The sequence below is a fragment of the Ambystoma mexicanum genome, chromosome 14 (genome assembly GCF_040938575.1).
Source record: "Ambystoma mexicanum isolate Mex_15411 chromosome 14, UKY_AmexF1_1, whole genome shotgun sequence".
In the NCBI taxonomy this organism is placed as follows: Eukaryota; Metazoa; Chordata; class Amphibia; order Caudata; family Ambystomatidae; genus Ambystoma; species Ambystoma mexicanum.
Window position 1 is genome coordinate 4760595 of NC_090940.1, and position 21797 is coordinate 4782391.

Consider the following 21797-nt stretch of genomic DNA (forward strand, 5'->3'; position numbering starts at 1 on the left):
TTTCCTCACATTCCCCAGAAGCTCAATGTCTCCCGAGCTCTGGTTCTCTCTAGGCTGGACCACTGCAACAGCCTCTTCCTCAATCTGCCTCTTTCCTCCCTTTGCCCCCTTCAACTAATCCAGAATAGGTCTGCAAGACTTATCCTTGGCCTCAAGTCCGGGGACAGCATCTCTCCACACCTAAAATCTCTCCACTGGCTCCTGGTGACCGCAAGGATCAAATTCAAGACCCTCTGCGTCATCCACAAGCCTGTCTGGGGCCTGGGACCCCTCTACATCCAGCTTTCCCTCTCAAGAAGTCTCATTTTCAGCTATTCCTTCTCAAAGAAATTCTCCCTTTTTTCACTTTCCCCCAGAAGCACAATGCTAACCGTGCTCTGGTTCTCTCTAGGCGTGACTATTGTGACCCCTCCTCCCAAGTCTACCCTTTTCCACTCTGCGACCTCTCCAGCTAATCCATTCTAGAGCAGCAAGAGTTATCCTTGGCCTTAAGCCCAGGATACCTCATCTCTCCTGCCCTAAAAAGTCTTCACTGACTCTGGGTTGCTGCAAGGATCATATTCAAATCCCTCTGCATCATCCACAAGGCTGTTTGAGCCCCGGGACCTCACCATCTTCAACTTTATCTCACTAAATACTCCCCCCTCCACACCTCCACGTTCCTCTGGCATGTAAAGCGTTTTTCTAAAAGAGGGCAGGAGGTCGATCGCTTTCCTCAGCTGGCTCTTGTCTTTGGAACAGCCTCGCCCTGACTCTGCGCCTTAATTCCTGAAGCTCCTCAAGGCCTTCCTCTTCACCTCTTCCTTCACTTCTTCTCTCCTCTGCTAATCCCACAATTGCTGTGATTGGTGTCTGCAGCCCTTATGCATCCTCAGGGCCCCTGAACTACCACACCCAACCGGCCCAGCCCCTGTCTTCCCTCAGCACTTGCCCTGGCACACCCCCTCCACCCTGGAGGATCGCACTTACTCCTAACGTGGCCCTTGGCTATGTAGCACTCTGAAAGCAAGCACTTCCTCTGTGGCTCACCCATGAGCCCAGACTCCCTAGCACTTACTCGCTCTGCCCTTTTCCTTACTGCACTTGCACATTCTGAATACTCACAAGACATAGTAGGTTCATCCATTCCCCTTTTTCCCTTCACTGCTCTTATTAATTATTGTTTTATGTAATGTATTTCACTCCCTTGCTCCCCCTCGTCCTGTGGGCACCTTGAAACTGCATTGTACTTGCTGTATAAGCACCTAACAAGCAAGCAATAAAATAGAATAAATAAAACATAAATATACCCAAGCCCAATCTAACTAACACCCCTCTACTCTATTTTTTCTTTCTTCCCCCTTTTCCTACAAATAGAGTTACTGAACTTAGACCTTGAACACTAGTTGCTCAGACTAGAATGCGCATCTATGTATGAGAATTGTATGCGCTGATTGTGTCTCCTGTGTCGCCCCACCTTCATTACTCGACAATGCCGCTCCCTCTATGGCTTATTTATGACACCTTTCTCTGGACTAACTTCGCTGTCTCCTGCTTTCTACTCTCGGCGTTCTTCTTATTCTTCTCCCGCATCTATCAGCAGTGATGCACGATCGTCAATTGTATTTCTGCCCATGGTTTTGCTTCCATTGTCACCCGTTTCTTCATCTGCCATTGCCCTGGCTGGAGCAGTCCCCGATACAAAATGTGGTTAAAATAATGCTACTCTTCATCATTCTTGAATGTCTTGAATATAGGCGACATAGACCTCATTCTCCCCCATTTCCCTAGTCATAATCGCACCCATGTCTGAGTATAGGGATATTGTACTCTGAGCGCCTGCCATGCACCTGTTCTGCAACTATTACATTTGGCTCCATCGTGTGTCATGTTTTGTGCAGTCACACCTGCGTATCCTGCTTGTTTCCAAATGTCATCACCTCTCTCTCTCCTATAATGGCAGCTAGCAAGCTCTTTATGTAACCTATGGCTAATGTCATTCCCAATGTCATCCTCTCTAACTCATGAATCCATTTTCCCGCACCAGAAGTTAAACTCAGTGATTTACATCTAAAATTGTCTTTATCCATTTGTGGCCATGCTATATATTGTGGTCGTCCTCCCCTGTTTTCTGACAATGGAAATTGTGAAAATCCTAGTCTATAATCATACCTGCCTACACTTCTTGTTTTCCAGGTGGGGCTAGTCTCACCATTTGTCTCCTTCCTAGTAATGCCATTGATCTGCTTACACAAAGCAGGGATACATGCAAAGCTCTGTGTAAATGTGCTTGTGGTCGATCAATATATGGTGTTGATTCTGGTGTTTCTTTGGGGTCCTCTAGATTTTACGCTATTTTCTACAATGTATTCTTTTGAAAAGCTGCATGTGCCCTCCCTTTGCGCTTTCTCGTTTTCTTCCATTTCTTCGTCTGACATTATCCCCCCCAGCTTGTATGATTGTTCTCCTTTTCTGCATCATTAATATCTAGTCTCCTAAAAAGACAGCATTCTGTGCTAATCTGTGGTGATGTCATCTGACCTTCCTCCAGTTTCCTTCGATAGAGAGCCTTCTACGTTCTCTTGGGTTTTATACCCTTCTTTATCCCTAATTTGCCTGTATAAATCCCCAATTCCTTTACCTCCGTCTCCTGTATCTTGCTCCTCAGCCCATGTTGGTATGATTGGCATTCCTTACAGCTGCCTGCAGGGCTGTTGTGACCCTCTTTCCTCCTAAAATTGTTCTTGTGCTTCGATCCGCACTATGTATCTGACATAGATGCTTCATCTCATCATCTTTTAGTCCCCTGCTTCTGTTCATTTCTTCCTCTCTTCCTCATCTCGGGTAATTCATCTTCCTCTTGCCTTCATTGCAACCTACATACTTTAATTCTTTGTGCTTCTACCTCCTCTCTCTTCTAGTCTCTCCCTTTCTTTCCTTGCCTCGTACCTTCTTCGTTCTTCCCTTTGCTTGCATTAGCTTTCTTTCTCTTCTTTATATGATCTCTTCTTCCTTTTCTTTGCCCGCTCTTCTCTTTATTGTACCCCATCAATGCCCTTATCGTCCAGCTTAAGCAATATTTGTCCTCCCATCCATTTGTTCTGTACTATTGTTATTCCCTTAACTTTGTCCTTTATTTCATTCTGCTGCCTTGCTTCTTCCTCTATCTCCATCTGTCTATCCTTCTCTCATCACACAGTTTACTGTCATCACATGTCGAGATATATTTACGTTCTTTGCTTTTGCTCTCCTCCGTGTTATCTTCACTGTTATAAGCGGGGAGCTCGTATGTAAGATTGACAGACCCCCGCCACTGCTTTTAAATCCTTTAAAAGATCAAATCCCTTCTCCTCTGTATCACCGCTCTTGTTTCCAGGAGAGAAAAGGGGAACCAAAGGCGTTACATCCTCCCCTTTGTGCTGATTAAGCATCCACTCCTTCTCGGCTGGATCTTATTTCTCACTCTAATACATTTTCCATAACTCTAAAACAGCCAGCCTCTTTTGTAATTTCTTTCCCTTATATGTGGCGTGTGTATATGTCGACATATGTCGCAATACTGTTTTTAACAACTAACCCTCTTGAGGCCACGCATGGGTGTCTTATTAGTCGTGCCTCGAGCCCACTCTGAATGATGCTTCCTCATCTTAGCTGTGCATTTTGCAATGTTCTGCGTAAGTGTAAAAGAGGTGTGTCCTCCATAATGACAAGTCGATCTCGACTGTCTATATTCACCCGACCCTGTACTCTTTTCTTTATTTTATCATATATACCACACTGAACAATTTGAGCATGCACCATTAATTGCCTCTTATTTATCCGAAAATCTGAATATGTTGACCACTTTTAAAATCTATACAACGATGCTCTTTTTGTGCCTTTGTTTACATTTTCGGTCAAGTTTTAGTATGTTATTGCTGTATCATTGACATTTTAAGAATGTTTTCTTCATTTTAGTTTCCTTTTAATTTTTACCCTCCTGATTGACGTCAATCTCTTGATTAAACAAATCTGATAATAGCCTTAATTTTTTACTATTGTTTTATATTTATTAGTTTGAACACAACAAAAGCTTTATACTGACATATTTATAACCCCACACGTGTGCACTTTTTAAATGTTTTCAGCATGCGCCTTCCTTTACTATCTTTAGTAAATGTATCTCATCTCATTGTTACTACAACTTAGAGTTTGATACGCACGCTTCTCGTTGCCTCTGGAATCCTTAAGACCCCTATTTTAGAGTCTTTTAGTGAGTACCCTTCCATCCCCTTAGAACCAGGAACTGAGGTGTCTACTTCTCTTCTTTATGAAAACCACAAAATCCTGTTACTTTTATTTATATATATATTCAGTGAAAAAACTTTGTTAAAGGGATGTTATGGTTAAGTTACGCTACTAAAAACCTATGAAATTCAGTGAAAAACTTTGTTAAAGGGACGTTATGGTTCCAAGTAAAACCGAAAATCCCCTGAAATTCACCAGTTATGGTAAACTGAGCAACCATAACTCGCGCCACCACAGTGCACTGCTAAGCCTAACACCCAGGACATCAAAGATGACATCACAAATGTCATTGATGACATCACTGATGACATCACATGTCTGACGCCCCCTTTTTTCCTTTCCTGACATATCTAGGCCACATGATTTTCTTCAGTAACAGTCAGGAACTAAACATTGTAAATGTACTATATTTGTAGACTTATCCTTCAAGTATGTTCTTACAGTAATTCCCTTAGGGTCCAGTCACATCATATGAAACATATACATAGGGGAAGACACAACCTTGAAAGACAGCAATCCTTTCTGTGCATGAAGATAATCAGTAGAGTTATCAGCACTTAATGATAGTTTTGATGTTTTTTTATTACTGTACTTTCCCTGTATATGCTCATATTTTTATATATTGTGCTCACACTATTTTCCTTAGGGTCCAGACACATCATGTGATATATATAGTTAGGGTAAGTAACAGCTTTGAAACAGAGCAATCATTTCTCTGCATAAAGGTAATCAGTTAGGTTATGAACACGTTCTGCTACTATTGCTGTTTCTTTTTCCTACTTCAACTCCCTTGTATATATTCATATTTGTATGTGGTGTTGTCTCTTTGTGATTTGTGTATAATAATGCAATTATGTAGTAAGTGGGTTTTATTACCTACTTTTCACAAGTTTCACTGTACGTAAAACTCTAATATGAAAACAGTTATCATTTCAATATTCAACATGGCAAGCTTATGAATATTGCACCTCCATCATGTATGCAGCACACAATGCCTATGTTTCTACATGAGTACCTTAGTATACTGGATTGAAGTTAATAATAGAATGCTATTTATATCAATGCACAGCTTAATGCACTGATTAGCACTTGATATTTATTCCAATGATCTTTCACACTTTTTTTATTAACATTACACTAAGAATCCCTTGTACAGACTTTTCATGAAAGGTAAATGCACATGTGATGTCATCAGTGATGTTCTCAATGACATTTGTGATGTCATCTTTGATGTCCTGGGTGTTAGGCTTAGCAGTGCACGGTGGTGGCGCGAGTTATGGTTGCTTATCTTACCATAACTGGCGAATTTCAGGAGGTTTTCGGTTTTACTTGGAACCATAACGTCCCTTTTAACAACGTTTTTTCATTGATTTTCATAGGTTTTTATTAGTGCAACTTAACCATAATGTCCCTTTAACAAAGTTTTTTCATTGAATTTCATAGTTTTTTATTAGTGCAATTTAACCATAACGTCCTTTTCAATGGAGGAAGACCACTAGCATCCTAGGTTCTCAAAGTGGGAACCCGGTGGTAAAAAAAAGATTTTTCTTCCCAAACCGGAACGCCTGCGGCGTCCCGGTGTAGGAAGGAAAATCTTTTACCAAGATGGACACCATGGAAAGGGAAGGCGGGGTGTGACCGGGTGGTGGGGGGGCAACATGAGAGAGACACAGGGCATGATTGGGGGGTGGGGGGTATCAGGAGAGAGACAAGGGCATGAGAGGGGGGTGGGGGGAAACAGCAGGGAGACACGGGGCATGATCGGGGGTGGGGGGGCAACAGGAGAGAGACATGGGGCATGAGAAGGGGGGTGGGGGGCAACAGGAGAGAGACACGGGGAATGAGCAGGGGGTGGGGGCAACAGCAGGGAGACACGGGGCATGAGCAGGGGGTGGGGGTAACAGGAGAGAGACACGGGGCATGAGCGGGGGTGGGGGGAACACGAGGGAGGCACAGGGCATGAGAGGGGGCTGGGGGGTAACAGGAGAGAATCACGGGGCATGAGAGGGGGGTGAGGGGTAACAGGAGAGAGACACGGGGCATGAGCGGGGAGTGGGGGGCAACAGCAGGGAGACACGGGGCATGAGAGGGGGGTGGGGGGGAACACGAGGGAGACAGGGCATGAGAGGGGGCTGGGGGGTAACAGGAGAGAATCACGGGGCATGAGAGGGGGGTGAGGAGTAACAGGAGAGAGACACGGGGCATGAGCGGGGAGTGGGGGGCAACAGCAGGGAGACACGGGGCATGAGAGGGGGGTGGGGGGAACACGAGGGAGACACAGGGCATGACGAGGGGGTGGGGGGCAACAGGAGAAAGACACGGGGCATGACGAGGGGGTGGGGGGGCAACAGGAGAGCGACACGGGGCATGAGAGGGGTTGGGGGGTAACAGGAGAGAGACACGGGGCATAAGAGGGGGGGTGGGGGCAACAGCAGGGAGACACGGGGCATGAGCAGGGGGTGGGGGAACACGAGAGAGACACGGGGCATGAGCGGGGGTGGGGGGCAACAGCAGGGAGACACGGAGCATGAGCGGAGGGTGGGGGGCAACAGCAGGGAGACACGGGGCATGAGCGGGGGGTGGGGGGGAACACGAGGGAGACACAGGGCATGAGCGGTGGTGTGGGGGGCAACAGCAGGGAGACACGGGACATGAGCGGGGGTGTGGGGGTCAACAGCAGGGAGACATGGGGCATAACCGGGGGGTTGGGGGGAACACGAGGGAGACACTGGGCATGAGCGGGGGGTGGAGGGGCAACAGGAGGGAGACACGGGGCATGACCAGGGGGTGGGGGGGGAACACAAGGGAGACACGGGGCATGAGGGGGGTGGGGGGGTAACAGGAGGAGACACAGGGCATGAGCGGGGGGTGGTGGGCAACAGGAGAGAGAGAGACACGGGTAATGAGCGGGGGTGGGGGGGATACAGGAGGGAGACACGGGTAATGAGCGGGGGTGGGGGGAACGGGATATCCGCTCCTCGGTCCTCCGCAGGCCGCCACCATGTACCGATGGCGTGTCTCCTGCAAGTCTGCAACAGCCTGGGATGTTCAGGAAGTGCAATCCACATGAACCTCACACAGCCCATTGGAGGCCCCGCTGTCCTCTGATCTTATCGCATTGGAATTTTCGCTTGTTACTTTGTGATAATCACTTGCAAAGTCTGAAGTCACCGCAGAGCTTGCCACAAATGCCAATATACGAACAATAAACTGAGATGGCGGGCGTCTCTGAAAATACGACGCACTGCCCGCTTTACTGCAGCCAGTGGGAGAGCACGTCAGATATCCACGGACATCACGCAAGTCGCTTGCCCAATCCCCGCCCTGTCCGCGGAGCGAACAGGGAAGTGTGTCCGCAATGCGGACACAGATATCACTAATTTATTTCACTAACATTTTTGTCTTTTTTTAAAAAACTACTGGACGGATTTACACCAAATAAAAAAAAGGCACGCTTTCGGGACCAAGCCGCCGCTCCTGCCGCAAATTTGGTGTAAATCCGTCCAGCAGTTTGGGCTGTAGGCGTGAGCAAAGTTTTTTCCCATTATGTCTATGGGAAAAAAAAAAAGTTTTGGGACCCCCCCTATAACTTTGCCCCCCCTGGACTTAACCTCACCAACTTTGCAAACAAATTCAGAGTGGGCCATATACTTTTTTTTGCAAAGTTTGGTGAGGATTCGTCCAGGGGGAGCGAAGTTATAAGCCGCCCAAAAAGAGCTCTTCCTATGGAAACACCAACTTAACCATAACTACACGGCCACTAACGTGGCCATGTAATATATATATATATATATACAACATAGTCCCTCCCTCTATTTTTGCCACTTTCAATGTTCTACTTACGTCCATGCCTCAGCACGAGTCCCTCAGCATCGACTCTCCCTCATCCAACCAGTTCGCCTTCTGTCCACGGGGCACCTGCGGGGACCGGACAGGAATTTTGTCAAAGGGGGACCTGTCAACCGTATCTTCTTACACATTTTTTAATGCCGTTCTCCACCGGAAGCTCTGCGGTCTTCTGGCTAGTGGCGGGAGCGGTTGAACGTGTGGATGTCTGGATCTGGGCCTAGGTCGATTAGACCTGAACCATCCGCACCGCTACCAACATGTGCTGTAGCACCTTGAAGCGTCTCTTGTGCTCGAGGGGGTTACCAATAAAGATCTCAGACCAAATAATTGGATAGACTCAAAGAATACGGCAAAGTACTACTTTATTCTCAAATGTAATAAAGCTGGGTAAACTGGGAGACATTGGACTGATGCTTGCACACTCAGAAACAAACTTGATTACACAGAGGTTTTATACCCCAATTTGCGTCATCTATGACATCCTATGTGGCAAACTGTAAAACATATTGACTGGAGGGATTGGTTAGGGGAGCGTATCTACTTATATAATACGTAGGGCTTAGTACACCATTGGCTTCATCTTATCTGTAAGGCTCACCCTTCCCCTTGCAGTACTCTTAACCTTATGGTAGGGTACGATCCCCCTCAAGAAATGCCTAATTTCAACAGGGACTTACTCCAAATTCTGAAATCCATCAATGGCCCAAACTGTTCCACACTCGTGGTGGGTGATTTCAATCAATGGTTCCATAATTCCAAAAACAGAGAAGCTGTCGCACTCGAAGAGGCTCTCCTCAAAATGGACTTCAAGGATGAGAATGACGCACCTACAGCAATCTCTGGAAATATCCTGGACTGGGTGATCTCTGGAAAGCTTAGGGTTAACATGAAGAGTACCACCCCGTGTATATGGTCGGATCACAATGTAGTGGAGTTCACCTTATGCCTGGAAGATTCCCCAAAATCTCCCCATAACCCGGCGCAATTATAAGAAGGTGAGAGCTCACCACCTGCAGAGCTGCCCGGGGGATATCACGGCCTCCACGGACAGCACAAATACTGCAGAGCTACTTGTAGAAACATACAACAATGTTATGATTAAAATGCTCAATAAGGTTGCCCTCATGATGAAGAAACTAGTGAGGGAACATTGTAACCACAAAAAACGGTTCCCCCCTGACCTTTCAAGCCTGAAAAGACAGAAAAGAAGTGCTGACCAAACATGGCCCAAACATCCCATGGCCTCAAACAAGGAAAACTGGAAGGCATTTGATGGGCCTATAGCGCCAAAATCATTGACGCAAAACAGAACTTCTTCAATATAGAAATCTCGGGAGCCAAAAATAACTCCAAGAAGCTCTTTGAGATTTTGACATTTTTATAGAAGCCCAAGCCCTTAGCGCAACCTCTACACCCCACAAATCAAGATTGTGAGAATGTCCAATAAGCTTCTGCAAATAAAATTCAAACTGCCAGAGACACATTTGAGAGTCATCTGAGTAGTGGCCCAAGACAAATGGCCCAATCGAGCACAACGTGTAGACAACAGGATGATCCAGCAAACTTTGCCTTCGAACATGAGACTATTTCTGAGGCTGAGGCCATGATGTCCTCACTGCACCCCACCCCCTGTCGAGAGAATATTGTCCCATAAGGGAGTTTGCCCCGTTCCTTACCAGAATCCTTAGCTCGTCGTTTGATTATACCTCAGATCCGGAAATGATAAAAGGAGTCACCGTTACACCATTGGTGAAGCAAGCATGGCTGGATCGCAAAGATGTAAATACCTTAAGGCCCATCACTAACACAAATTTCCTGCGGAAATCCTGGATAAAGTGGCGACTAAGCAATCACAGGCCCATTTTGAATCCACAAGGTTATTTCATCTTAAACAATCTGGGTGTAGAGCTGAGCACAGCAGGGAGACCGCCCTCCTCGATCTGCAGACCAACAGGCTAGCGATGGTGGGCCAGGGAAGGGGTGGTCTCCTGGTCCTCCTGGACTCATCAGCAGCTTGCGACTTACTGGACCATGAGCGCCTGCTCCCTGCTCTGCCTAATGTAGGATGTTGTGCTCCACAAGCCACGAGCTGGATTCAATCCTCGGTAACTGGGCCAGGTGCCTCCTCATTTTCGCCCCCCATTCACTGTGGAGTCCCTCAGGGAGGGTGTATTTCACCTACCCTCTTCCATCTGTACTCTAGATCTCTCTGCCATGTGGAGGCTCCCTGTTGCCTTCCCGCATACACATTCTTTTACAAAAGGCTGCCACCCGGGGAAGGTCCGTGGGTGGCTGGAACAGCGGTGGCAGAGAATGTATGTTCTCACCCAATGTTCCAGACCTCTGATTGGCCACAGGCCCTTCCCCGGGTGCGAATTAACTTTGTTTTCTGAACTTTAGAAATGACACGTTTGTCAGATAGTTCATAATGCGAAATGTGTACTTTCAAGTAATCTCTGTAGACATCGGGGCATTTCCTCTGCTCTTTAAAGACATACAGCTTATAAAACAGTGTGGAAAATGGCGCTCCAGTCCTGGCTGCAACACTAAACTAAAGCGCGCGGTCCCATCTCGATGCACGAGATCTGCCCAGATTGGGGCACTAGGGTGTGTGTTGGCATTATACTGGCGCCTTGCATTGTGTTTTAAGGGAATGTGGCTGCAGGTGGCATAGGGTAAGGCACGAGGTATGGGGAGGCAGGTGGTCGGTCGTTAATGGGCCTAGTGTTGGGTGAGGGTAGGCTGGCAGGATGCAAGGTGTGCATTTGGTGTTTTGGGGAGGCGAGTGGTCGGGCATGGGCCTAGTGTTGGGAGAGGGTAGGCTGGCAGGATGCAAGGTGTGCATTTGGTGTTTTGGGCAGGCGGGTGGTCGGGCATGGGCCTAGTGTTGGGAGAGGGTAGGCTGGCAGGATGCAAGGTGTGCATTTGGTGTTTTGGGGAGGCGAGTGGTCGGGCATGGGCCTTGGGTTGGGAGAGGGTAGGCTGGCAGGATGCAAGGTGTGCATTTGGTGTTGTGGGGAGGCGAGTGGTCGGGCATGGGCCTAGTGTTGGGAGAGGGTAGGCTGGCAGGATGCAAGGTGTGCATTTGGTGTTGTGGGGAGCAGGTGGTCGGGCATGGGCCTAGTGTTGGGAGAAGGTAGGCTGGCAGGATGCAAGGTGTGCATTTGGTGTTGTGGGGAGCAGGTGGTCGGGCATGGGTCTAGTGTTGGTGGAGGGTAGGCTGGCAGGATGCAAGGTGTGCATTTGGTGTTGTGGGGAGGTAGGTGGTCGGGCATGGGCCTAGTGTTGGGAGAGGGTAGGCTGGCAGGATGCAAGGTGTGCATTTGGTGTTGTGGGGAGGCGGGTGGTCGGGCATGGGCCTAGTGTTGGGAGAGGGTAGGCTGGCAGGATGCAAGGTGTGCATTTGGTGTTGTGGGGAGGTAGGTGGTCGGGCATGGGCCTAGTGTTGGGAGAGGGTAGGCTGGCAGGATGCAAGGTGTGCATTTGTGTTGTGGGGAGGCAGATGGTCGGGCATGGGCCTAGCGTAGGGAGAGGGTAGGCTGGCAGGATGCAAGGTGTGCATTTGGTGTTGTGGGGAGGTAGGTGGTCGGGCGTGGGCCTGTGTTGGGAGAGGGTAGGCTGGCAGGATGCAAGGTGTGCATTTCTGTTGTGGGGAGGCAGATGGTCGGGCATGGGCCTAGCGTAGGGAGAGGGTAGGCTGGCAGGATGCAAGGTGTGCATTTGGTGTTGTGGGGAGCAGGGGGTCGGGCATGGGCCTAGTGTTGGGAGAGGGTAGGCTGGCAGGATGCAGGGTGTGCATTTGGTGTTTTGGGGAGGCAGGTGGTCGGGCATGGGCCTAGTGTTGGGAGAGGGTAGGCTGGCAGGATGCAAGGTGTGCATTTGGTGTTTTGGGCAGGCGGGTGGTCGGGCATGGGCCTAGTGTTGGGAGAGGGTAGGCTGGCAGGATGCAAGGTGTGCGTTTGGTGTTGTGGGGAGCAGGTGGTCGGGCATGGGCCTAGTGTTGGGAGAGGGTAGGCTGGCAGGATGCAAGGTGTGCATTTGGTGTTGTGGGGAGGCGAGCGGTCGGGCATGGGCCTAGTGTTGGGAGAGGGTAGGCTGGCAGGATGCAAGGTGTGCATTTGGTGTTGTGGGGAGCAGGTGGTCGGGCATGGGCCTAGTGTTGGGAGAGGGTAGGCTGGCAGGATGCAAGGTGTGCATTTGGTGTTGTGGGGAGCAGGTGGTCGGGCATGGGTCTAGTGTTGGTGGAGGGTAGGCTGGCAGGATGCAAGGTGTGCATTTGGTGTTGTGGGGAGGTAGGTGGTCGGGCATGGGCCTAGTGTTGGGAGAGGGTAGGCTGGCAGGATGCAAGGTGTGCATTTGGTGTTGTGGGGAGGCGGGTGGTCGGGCATGGGCCTAGTGTTGGGAGAGGGTAGGCTGGCAGGATGCAAGGTGTGCATTTGGTGTTGTGGGGAGGTAGGTGGTCGGGCATGGGCCTAGTGTTGGGAGAGGGTAGGCTGGCAGGATGCAAGGTGTGCATTTGTGTTGTGGGGAGGCAGATGGTCGGGCATGGGCCTAGCGTAGGGAGAGGGTAGGCTGGCAGGATGCAAGGTGTGCATTTGGTGTTGTGGGGAGGTAGGTGGTCGGGCGTGGGCCTGTGTTGGGAGAGGGTAGGCTGGCAGGATGCAAGGTGTGCATTTGTGTTGTGGGGAGGCAGATGGTCGGGCATGGGCCTAGCGTAGGGAGAGGGTAGGCTGGCAGGATGCAAGGTGTGCATTTGGTGTTGTGGGGAGCAGGGGGTCGGGCATGGGCCTAGTGTTGGGAGAGGGTAGGCTGGCAGGATGCAAGGTGTGCATTTGGTGTTTTGGGGAGGCAGGTGGTCGGGCATGGGCCTAGTGTTGGGAGAGGGTAGGCTGGCAGGATGCAAGGTGTGCATTTGGTGTTTTGGGGAGGCAGGTGGTCGGGCATGGGCCTAGTGTTGGGAGAGGGTAGGCTGGCAGGATGCAAGGTGTGCATTTGGTGTTGTGGGGAGGCGGGTGGTCGGGCATGGGCCTAGTGTTGGGAGAGGGTAGGCTGGCAGGATGCAAGGTGTGCATTTGGTGTTGTGGGGAGGTAGGTGGTCGGGCATGGGCCTAGTGTTGGGAGAGGGTAGGCTGGAAGGATGCAAGGTGTGCATTTGTGTTGTGGGGAGGCAGATGGTCGGGCATGGGCCTAGCGTAGGGAGAGGGTAGGCTGGCAGGATGCAAGGTGTGCATTTGGTGTTGTGGGGAGGTAGGTGGTCGGGCGTGGGCCTGTGTTGGGAGAGGGTAGGCTGGCAGGATGCAAGGTGTGCATTTCTGTTGTGGGGAGGCAGATGGTCGGGCATGGGCCTAGCGTAGGGAGAGGGTAGGCTGGCAGGATGCAAGGTGTGCATTTGGTGTTGTGGGGAGCAGGGGGTCGGGCATGGGCCTAGTGTTGGGAGAGGGTAGGCTGGCAGGATGCAAGGTGTGCATTTGGTGTTTTGGGGAGGCAGGTGGTCGGGCATGGGCCTAGTGTTGGGAGAGGGTAGGCTGGCAGGATGCAAGGTGTGCATTTGGTGTTTTGGGCAGGCGGGTGGTCGGGCATGGGCCTAGTGTTGGGAGAGGGTAGGCTGGCAGGATGCAAGGTGTGCGTTTGGTGTTGTGGGGAGCAGGTGGTCGGGCATGGGCCTAGTGTTGGGAGAGGGTAGGCTGGCAGGATGCAAGGTGTGCATTTGGTGTTGTGGGGAGGCGAGTGGTCGGGCATGGGCCTAGTGTTGGGAGAGGGTAGGCTGGCAGGATGCAAGGTGTGCATTTGGTGTTGTGGGGAGCAGGTGGTCGGGCATGGGCCTAGTGTTGGGAGAGGGTAGGCTGGCAGGATGCAAGGTGTGCATTTGGTGTTGTGGGGAGCAGGTGGTCGGGCATGGGTCTAGTGTTGGTGGAGGGTAGGCTGGCAGGATGCAAGGTGTGCATTTGGTGTTGTGGGGAGGTAGGTGGTCGGGCATGGGCCTAGTGTTGGGAGAGGGTAGGCTGGCAGGATGCAAGGTGTGCATTTGGTGTTGTGGGGAGGCGGGTGGTCGGGCATGGGCCTAGTGTTGGGAGAGGGTAGGCTGGCAGGATGCAAGGTGTGCATTTGGTGTTGTGGGGAGGTAGGTGGTCGGGCATGGGCCTAGTGTTGGGAGAGGGTAGGCTGGCAGGATGCAAGGTGTGCATTTGTGTTGTGGGGAGGCAGATGGTCGGGCATGGGCCTAGCGTAGGGAGAGGGTAGGCTGGCAGGATGCAAGGTGTGCATTTGGTGTTGTGGGGAGGTAGGTGGTCGGGCGTGGGCCTGTGTTGGGAGAGGGTAGGCTGGCAGGATGCAAGGTGTGCATTTCTGTTGTGGGGAGGCAGATGGTCGGGCATGGGCCTAGCGTAGGGAGAGGGTAGGCTGGCAGGATGCAAGGTGTGCATTTGGTAATGTGGGGAGGTAGGTGGTCGGGCGTGGGCCTGTGTTGGGAGAGGGTAGGCTGGCAGGATGCAAGGTGTGCATTTGGTGTTGTGGGGAGGCAGGTGGTCGGGCATGGGCCTAGTGTTGGGAGAGGGTAGGCTGGCAGGATGCAAGGTGTGCATTTGGTAATGTGGGGAGGCAGGTGGTCGGGCATGGGCCTAGTGTTGGGAGAGGGTAGGCTGGCAGGATGCAAGGTGTGCATTTGGTGTTGTGGGGAGGCGAGTGGTCGGGCATGGGCCTAGTGTTGGGAGAGGGTAGGCTGGCAGGATGCAAGGTGTGCATTTGGTGTTGTGGGGAGGCAGGTGGTCGGGCATTGGCCTAGTGTTGGGAGAGGGTAGTCTGGCAGGATGCAAGGTGTGCATTTGGTGTTGTGGGGAGGCAGGTGGTCGAGCTTGGGCCTTGTGTTGGGGGAGGGTAGGCTGGCAGGATGCAAGGTGTGCATTTGGTGTTGTGGGGAGGTAGGTGGTCGGGCGTGGGCCTGTGTTGGGAGAGGGTAGGCTGGCAGGATGCAAGGTGTGCATTTGGTGTTGTGGGGAGACAGGTGGTCGGGCATGGGCCTAGTGTTGGGAGAGGGTAGGCTGGCAGGATGCAAGGTGTGCATTTGGTGTTGTGGGGAGCAGGTGGTCGGGCATGGGCCTAGTGTTGGGAGAGGGTAGGCTGGCAGGATGCAAGGTGTGCATTTGGTGTTGTGGGGAGGCGAGTGGTCGGGCATGGGCCTAGTGTTGGGAGAGGGTAGGCTGGCAGGATGCAAGGTGTGCATTTGGTAATGTGGGGAGGCAGGTCGGGCATGGGCCTAGTGTTGGGAGAGGGTAGGCTGGCAGGATGCAATGTGTGCATTTGGTGTTGTGGGGAGGCGGGTGGTCGGGCATGGGCCTTGTGTTGGGAGAGGGTAGGCTGGCAGGATGCAAGGTGTGCATTTGGTGTTGTGGGGAGGCGAGTGGTCGGGCATGGGCCTAGTGTTGGGAGAGGGTAGGCTGGCAGGATGCAAGGTGTGCATTTGGTGTTGTGGGGAGGCAGGTGGTCGGGCATTGGCCTAGTGTTGGGAGAGGGTAGTCTGGCAGGATGCAAGGTGTGCATTTGGTGTTGTGGGGAGGCAGGTGGTCGAGCTTGGGCCTTGTGTTGGGGGAGGGTAGGCTGGCAGGATGCAAGGTGTGCATTTGGTGTTGTGGGGAGGCGGGTGGTCGGGCATGGGCCTTGTGTTGGGAGAGGGTAGTCTGGCAGGATGCAAGGTGTGCATTTGGTGTTGTGGGGAGGTAGGTGGTCGGGCGTGGGCCTGTGTTGGGAGAGGGTAGGCTGGCAGGATGCAAGGTGTGCATTTGGTGTTGTGGGGAGGCGAGTGGTCGGGCATGGGTCTAGTGTTGGGAGAGGGTAGGCTGGCAGGATGCAAGGTGTGCATTTGGTGTTGTGGGGAGGCAGGTGGTCGGGCATGGGCCTAGTGTTGGGAGAGGGTAGGCTGGCAGGATGCAAGGTGTGCATTTGGTGTTGTGGGGAGCAGGTGGTCGGGCATGGGCCTAGTGTTGGGAGAGGGTAGGCTGGCAGGATGCAAGGTGTGCATTTGGTGTTGTGGGGAGGCGAGTGGTCGGGCATGGGCCTAGTGTTGGGAGAGGGTAGGCTGGCAGGATGCAAGGTGTGCATTTGGTAATGTGGGGAGGCAGGTGGTCGGGCATGGGCCTAGTGTTGGGAGAGGGTAGGCTGGCAGGATGCAAGGTGTGCTTTTGGTGTTGTGGGGAGGTAGGTGGTCGGGCCTGGGCCTAGTGTTGGGAGAGGGTAGGCTGGCAGGATGCAAGGTGTGCATTTGGTAATGTGGGGAGGTAGGTGGTCGGGCGTGGGCCTGTGTTGGGAGAGGGTAGGCTGGCAGGATGCAAGGTGTGCATTTGGTGTTGTGGGGAGGCAGGTGGTCGGGCATGGGCCTAGTGTTGGGAGAGGGTAGGCTGGCAGGATGCAAGGTGTGCATTTGTGTTGTGGGGAGGCAGATGGTCAGGCATGGGCCTAGTGGTGGGAGAGGGTAGGCTGGCAGGATGCAAGGTGTGCATTTGGTGTTGTGGGGAGGCGAGGGGTCGGGCATGGGCCTAGTGTTGGGAGAGGGTAGGCTGGCAGGATGCAAGGTGTGCATTTGGTGTTGTGGGGGGGCAGGTGGTCGAGCTTGGGCCTTGTGTTGGGAGAGGGTAGGCTGGCAGGATGCAAGGTGTGCATTTGGTGTTGTGGGGAGGCAGGCGGTCGGGCATGGGCCTAGTGTTGGGAGAGGGTAGTCTAGCAGGATGCAAGGTGTGCATTTGGTGTTGTGGGGAGGCAGGCGGTCGAGCTTGGGCCTTGTGTTGGGGGAGGGTAGGCTGGCAGGATGCAAGGTGTGCATTTGGTGTTGTGGGGAGGCGGGTGGTCGGGCATGGGCCTAGTGTTGGGAGAGGGTAGGCTGGCAGGATGCAAGGTGTGCATTTGGTGTTGTGGGGAGGTAAGTGGTCGGGCGTGGGCCTGTGTTGGGAGAGGGTAGGCTGGCAGGATGCAAGGTGTGCATTTGGTGTTGTGGGGAGGCGGGTGGTCGGGCATGGGCCTAGTGTTGGGAGAGGGTAGGCTGGCAGGATGCAAGGTGTGCATTTGGTGTTGTGGGGAGGTAGGTGGTCGGGCGTGGGCCTGTGTTGGGAGAGGGTAGGCTGGCAGGATGCAAGGTGTGCATTTGGTGTTGTGGGGAGGTAGGTGGTCGGGCGTGGGCCTGTGTTGGGAGAGGGTAGGCTGGCAGGATGTAAGGTGTGCATTTGGTGTTGTGGGGAGGCGAGTGGTCGGGCATGGGCCTTGTGTTGGGAGAGGGTAGTCTGGCAGGATGCAAGGTGTGCATTTGGTGTTGTGGGGAGGCGGGTGGTCGGGCATGGGCCTAGTGTTGGGAGAGGGTAGGCTGGCAGGATGCAAGGTGTGGATTTGTGTTGTGGGGAGGTAGGTGGTCGGGAGTGGGCCTAGTGTTGGGAGAGGGTAGGCTGGCAGGATGCAAGGTGTGCATTTGGTAATGTGGGGAGGCAGGTGGTCGGGCATGGGCCTAGTGTTGGGAGAGGGTAGGCTGGCAGGATGCAAGGTGTGCATTTGGTGTTTTGGGCAGGCGGGTGGTCGGGCATGGGCCTAGTGTTGGGAGAGGGTAGGCTGGCAGGATGCAAGGTGTGCATTTGGTGTTGTGGGGAAGCGGGTGGTCGGGCATGGGCCTTGTGTTGGGAGAGGGTAGGCTGGCAGGATGCAAGGTGTGCATTTGGTGTTGTGGGGAGGCGAGTGGTCGGGCATGGGCCTAGTGTTGGGAGAGGGTAGGCTGGCAGGATGCAAGGTGTGCATTTGGTGTTGTGGGGAGGCAGGTGGTCGGGCATTGGCCTAGTGTTGGGAGAGGGTAGTCTGGCAGGATGCAAGGTGTGCATTTGGTGTTGTGGGGAGGCAGGTGGTCGAGCTTGGGCCTTGTGTTGGGGGAGGGTAGGCTGGCAGGATGCAAGGTGTGCATTTGGTGTTGTGGGGAAGTAGGTGGTCGGGCGTGGGCCTGTGTTGGGAGAGGGTAGGCTGGCAGGATGCAAGGTGTGCATTTGGTGTTGTGGGGAGACAGGTGGTCGGGCATGGGCCTAGTGTTGGGAGAGGGTAGGCTGGCAGGATGCAAGGTGTGCATTTGGTGTTGTGGGGAGCAGGTGGTCGGGCATGGGCCTAGTGTTGGGAGAGGGTAGGCTGGCAGGATGCAAGGTGTGCATTTGGTGTTGTGGGGAGGCGAGTGGTCGGGCATGGGCCTAGTGTTGGGAGAGGGTAGGCTGGCAGGATGCAAGGTGTGCATTTGGTAATGTGGGGAGGCAGGTCGGGCATGGGCCTAGTGTTGGGAGAGGGTAGGCTGGCAGGATGCAATGTGTGCATTTGGTGTTGTGGGGAGGCGGGTGGTCGGGCATGGGCCTTGTGTTGGGAGAGGGTAGGCTGGCAGGATGCAAGGTGTGCATTTGGTGTTGTGGGGAGGCGAGTGGTCGGGCATGGGCCTAGTGTTGGGAGAGGGTAGGCTGGCAGGATGCAAGGTGTGCATTTGGTGTTGTGGGGAGGCAGGTGGTCGGGCATTGGCCTAGTGTTGGGAGAGGGTAGTCTGGCAGGATGCAAGGTGTGCATTTGGTGTTGTGGGGAGGCAGGTGGTCGAGCTTGGGCCTTGTGTTGGGGGAGGGTAGGCTGGCAGGATGCAAGGTGTGCATTTGGTGTTGTGGGGAGGCGGGTGGTCGGGCATCGGCCTTGTGTTGGGAGAGGGTAGTCTGGCAGGATGCAAGGTGTGCATTTGGTGTTGTGGGGAGGTAGGTGGTCGGGCGTGGGCCTGTGTTGGGAGAGGGTAGGCTGGCAGGATGCAAGGTGTGCATTTGGTGTTTTGGGCAGGCGGGTGGTCGGGCATGGGCCTAGTGTTGGGAGAGGGTAGGCTGGCAGGATGCAAGGTGTGCATTTGGTGTTGTGGGGAAGCGGGTGGTCGGGCATGGGCCTTGTGTTGGGAGAGGGTAGGCTGGCAGGATGCAAGGTGTGCATTTGGTGTTGTGGGGAGGCGAGTGGTCGGGCATGGGCCTAGTGTTGGGAGAGGGTAGGCTGGCAGGATGCAAGGTGTGCATTTGGTGTTGTGGGGAGGCAGGTGGTCGGGCATGGGCCTAGTGTTGGGAGAGGGTAGGCTGGCAGGATGCAAGGTGTGCTTTTGGTGTTGTGGGGAGGTAGGTGGTCGGGCCTGGGCCTAGTGTTGGGAGAGGGTAGGCTGGCAGGATGCAAGGTGTGCATTTGGTGTTGTGGGGAGGTAGGTGGTCGGGCGTGGGCCTGTGTTGGGAGAGGGTAGGCTGGCAGGATGCAAGGTGTGCATTTGGTGTTGTGGGGAGACAGGTGGTCGGGCATGGGCCTAGTGTTGGGAGAGGGTAGGCTGGCAGGATGCAAGGTGTGCATTTGTGTTGTGGGGAGCAGGTGGTCGGGCATGGGCCTAGTGTTGGGAGAGGGTAGGCTGGCAGGATGCAAGGTGTGCATTTGGTGTTGTGGGGAGGCGAGTGGTCGGGCATGGGCCTAGTGTTGGGAGAGGGTAGGCTGGCAGGATGCAAGGTGTGCATTTGGTGTTGTGGGGGGGCAGGTGGTCGAGCTTGGGCCTTGTGTTGGGAGAGGGTAGGCTGGCAGGATGCAAGGTGTGCATTTGGTGTTGTGGGGAGGCAGGCGGTCGGGCATGGGCCTAGTGTTGGGAGAGGGTAGTCTGGCAGGATGCAAGGTGTGCATTTGGTGTTGTGGGGAGGCAGGCGGTCGAGCTTGGGCCTTGTGTTGGGGGAGGGTAGGCTGGCAGGATGCAAGGTGTGCATTTGGTGTTGTGGGGAGGCGGGTGGTCGGGCATGGGCCTAGTGTTGGGAGAGGGTAGGCTGGCAGGATGCAAGGTGTGCATTTGGTGTTGTGGGGAGGTAGGTGGTCGGGCGTGGGCCTGTGTTGGGAGAGGGTAGGCTGGCAGGATGCAAGGTGTGCATTTGGTGTTGTGGGGAGGCGGGTGGTCGGGCATGGGCCTAGTGTTGGGAGAGGGTAGGCTGGCAGGATGCAAGGTGTGCATTTGGTGTTGTGGGGAGGTAGGTGGTCGGGCGTGGGCCTGTGTTGGGAGAGGGTAGGCTGGCAGGATGCAAGGTGTGCATTTGGTGTTGTGGGGAGGTAGGTGGTCGGGCGTGGGCCTGTGTTGGGAGAGGGTAGGCTGGCAGGATGCAAGGTGTGCATTTGGTGTTGTGGGGAGGCGGGTGGTCGGGCATGGGCCTAGTGTTGGGAGAGGGTAGGCTGGCAGGATGCAAGGTGTGGATTTGTGTTGTGGGGAGGTAGGTGGTCGGGAGTGGGCCTAGTGTTGGGAGAGGGTAGGCTGGCAGGATGCAAGGTGTGCATTTGGTGTTGTGGGGAGGTAGGTGGTCGGGCATGGGCCTAGTGTTGGGAGAGGGTAGGCTGGCAGGATGCAAGATGTGCATTTGGTGTTGTGGGGAGCAGGTGGTCGGGCATGGGCCTAGTGTTGGGAGAGGGTAGGCTGGCAGGATGCAAGGTGTGCATTTGGTGTTGTGGGGAGGTAGGTGGTCGGGCGTGGGCCTGTGTTGGGAGAGGGTAGGCTGGCAGGATGCAAGGTGTGCATTTGTGTTGTGGGGAGGTAGGTGGTCGGGAGTGGGCCTAGTGTTGGGAGAGGGTAGGCTGGCAGGATGCAAGGTGTGCATTTGGTGTTGTGGGGAGCAGGTGGTCGGGAGTGGGCCTGTGTTGGGAGAGGGTAGGCTGGCAGGATGCAAGGTGTGCATTTGGTGTTTTGGGGAGCAGGTGGTCGGGCATGGGCCTAGTGTTGGGAGAGGGTAGGCTGGCAGAATGCAAGGTGTGCATTCGGTGTTGTGGGGAGGCGGGTGGTCGGGCATGGGCCTAGCGTTGGGAGAGGGTAGGCTGGCAGGATGCAAGGTGTACATTTGGTGTTGTGGGTGTTGGGAGAGGGTAGGCTGGCAGGATGCAAGGTGTGCATTTGGTGTTGTTGGGAGGCAGGTGGTCGGGCATGGGCCTAGTGGTGGGAGAGGGTAGGCTGGCAGGATGCAAGGTGTGCATTTGGTGTTGTGGGGAGGTAGGTGGTCGGGCATGGGCCTAGTGTTGGGAGAGGGTAGGCTGGCAGAATGCAAGGTGTGCATTTGGTGTTGTGGGGAGGCAGGACGCCAGGTGTGTTCCCCCACCACCCTCAGTCGCACTTTTATTCTTTACAAACACAGATTTGAGGGTTGAAAGGTATCCTCTTCTAATGGCAGCGACCCGCCCATTGAAGGCATTGGAGCCTGGTCCCCCAGGACCTGCCCGGCCTGGGGGCTTCTCTCGGGTGGCGCCAGAGCAGAGTGCCCTCAATATGGCGTCCCTTTGACGTTGCCTGTAGGGGCCGGTGTGCCACAGGGAGTGCTGTGGAGGGAGAGGGAGTACAGGCTGCCCCGAGCACGCAGTAGGGCCCGCCCCCAATGCTAACCCCCCCCATGTCTTTGTCTTGCAGGTGGCCGTGTTTCGACGGATGGAGCCTGGGGAAGGCTACACCCCTGAGCCGGAGGAACATGCAATGTTGACTAGAATTGACGCCGAGCTCCAGGCTGTGCTATCAGACAAGGATTTCTCCTCCGTGCGCAGCTTCAGCTCAAGCATCCAGAGGCTGGGCTATCAGGTACGAGGTGTGCCAACGGACGCAGCTAGTGTCCCCCCGCATGTGCCCCCCATAAGGCTGTGCTTGCGGGGTCTCTAACAAGGGCGTG

General features: G+C 53.9%; 1 protein-coding gene across 1 annotated transcript in view; it reads left to right on the plus strand.

Annotated features, from left to right (window-relative positions):
- Nucleotides 1–21797, plus strand: part of FSIP1 (fibrous sheath interacting protein 1) — an 855458-nt gene that overhangs the window by 320735 nt on the left and 512926 nt on the right. Inside the window, exon 8 of the mRNA XM_069638397.1 lies at nt 21545–21709. Coding sequence (XP_069494498.1) covers nt 21545–21709 — 165 coding nt within the window. The remainder of the gene's footprint in view (nt 1–21544; nt 21710–21797) is intronic.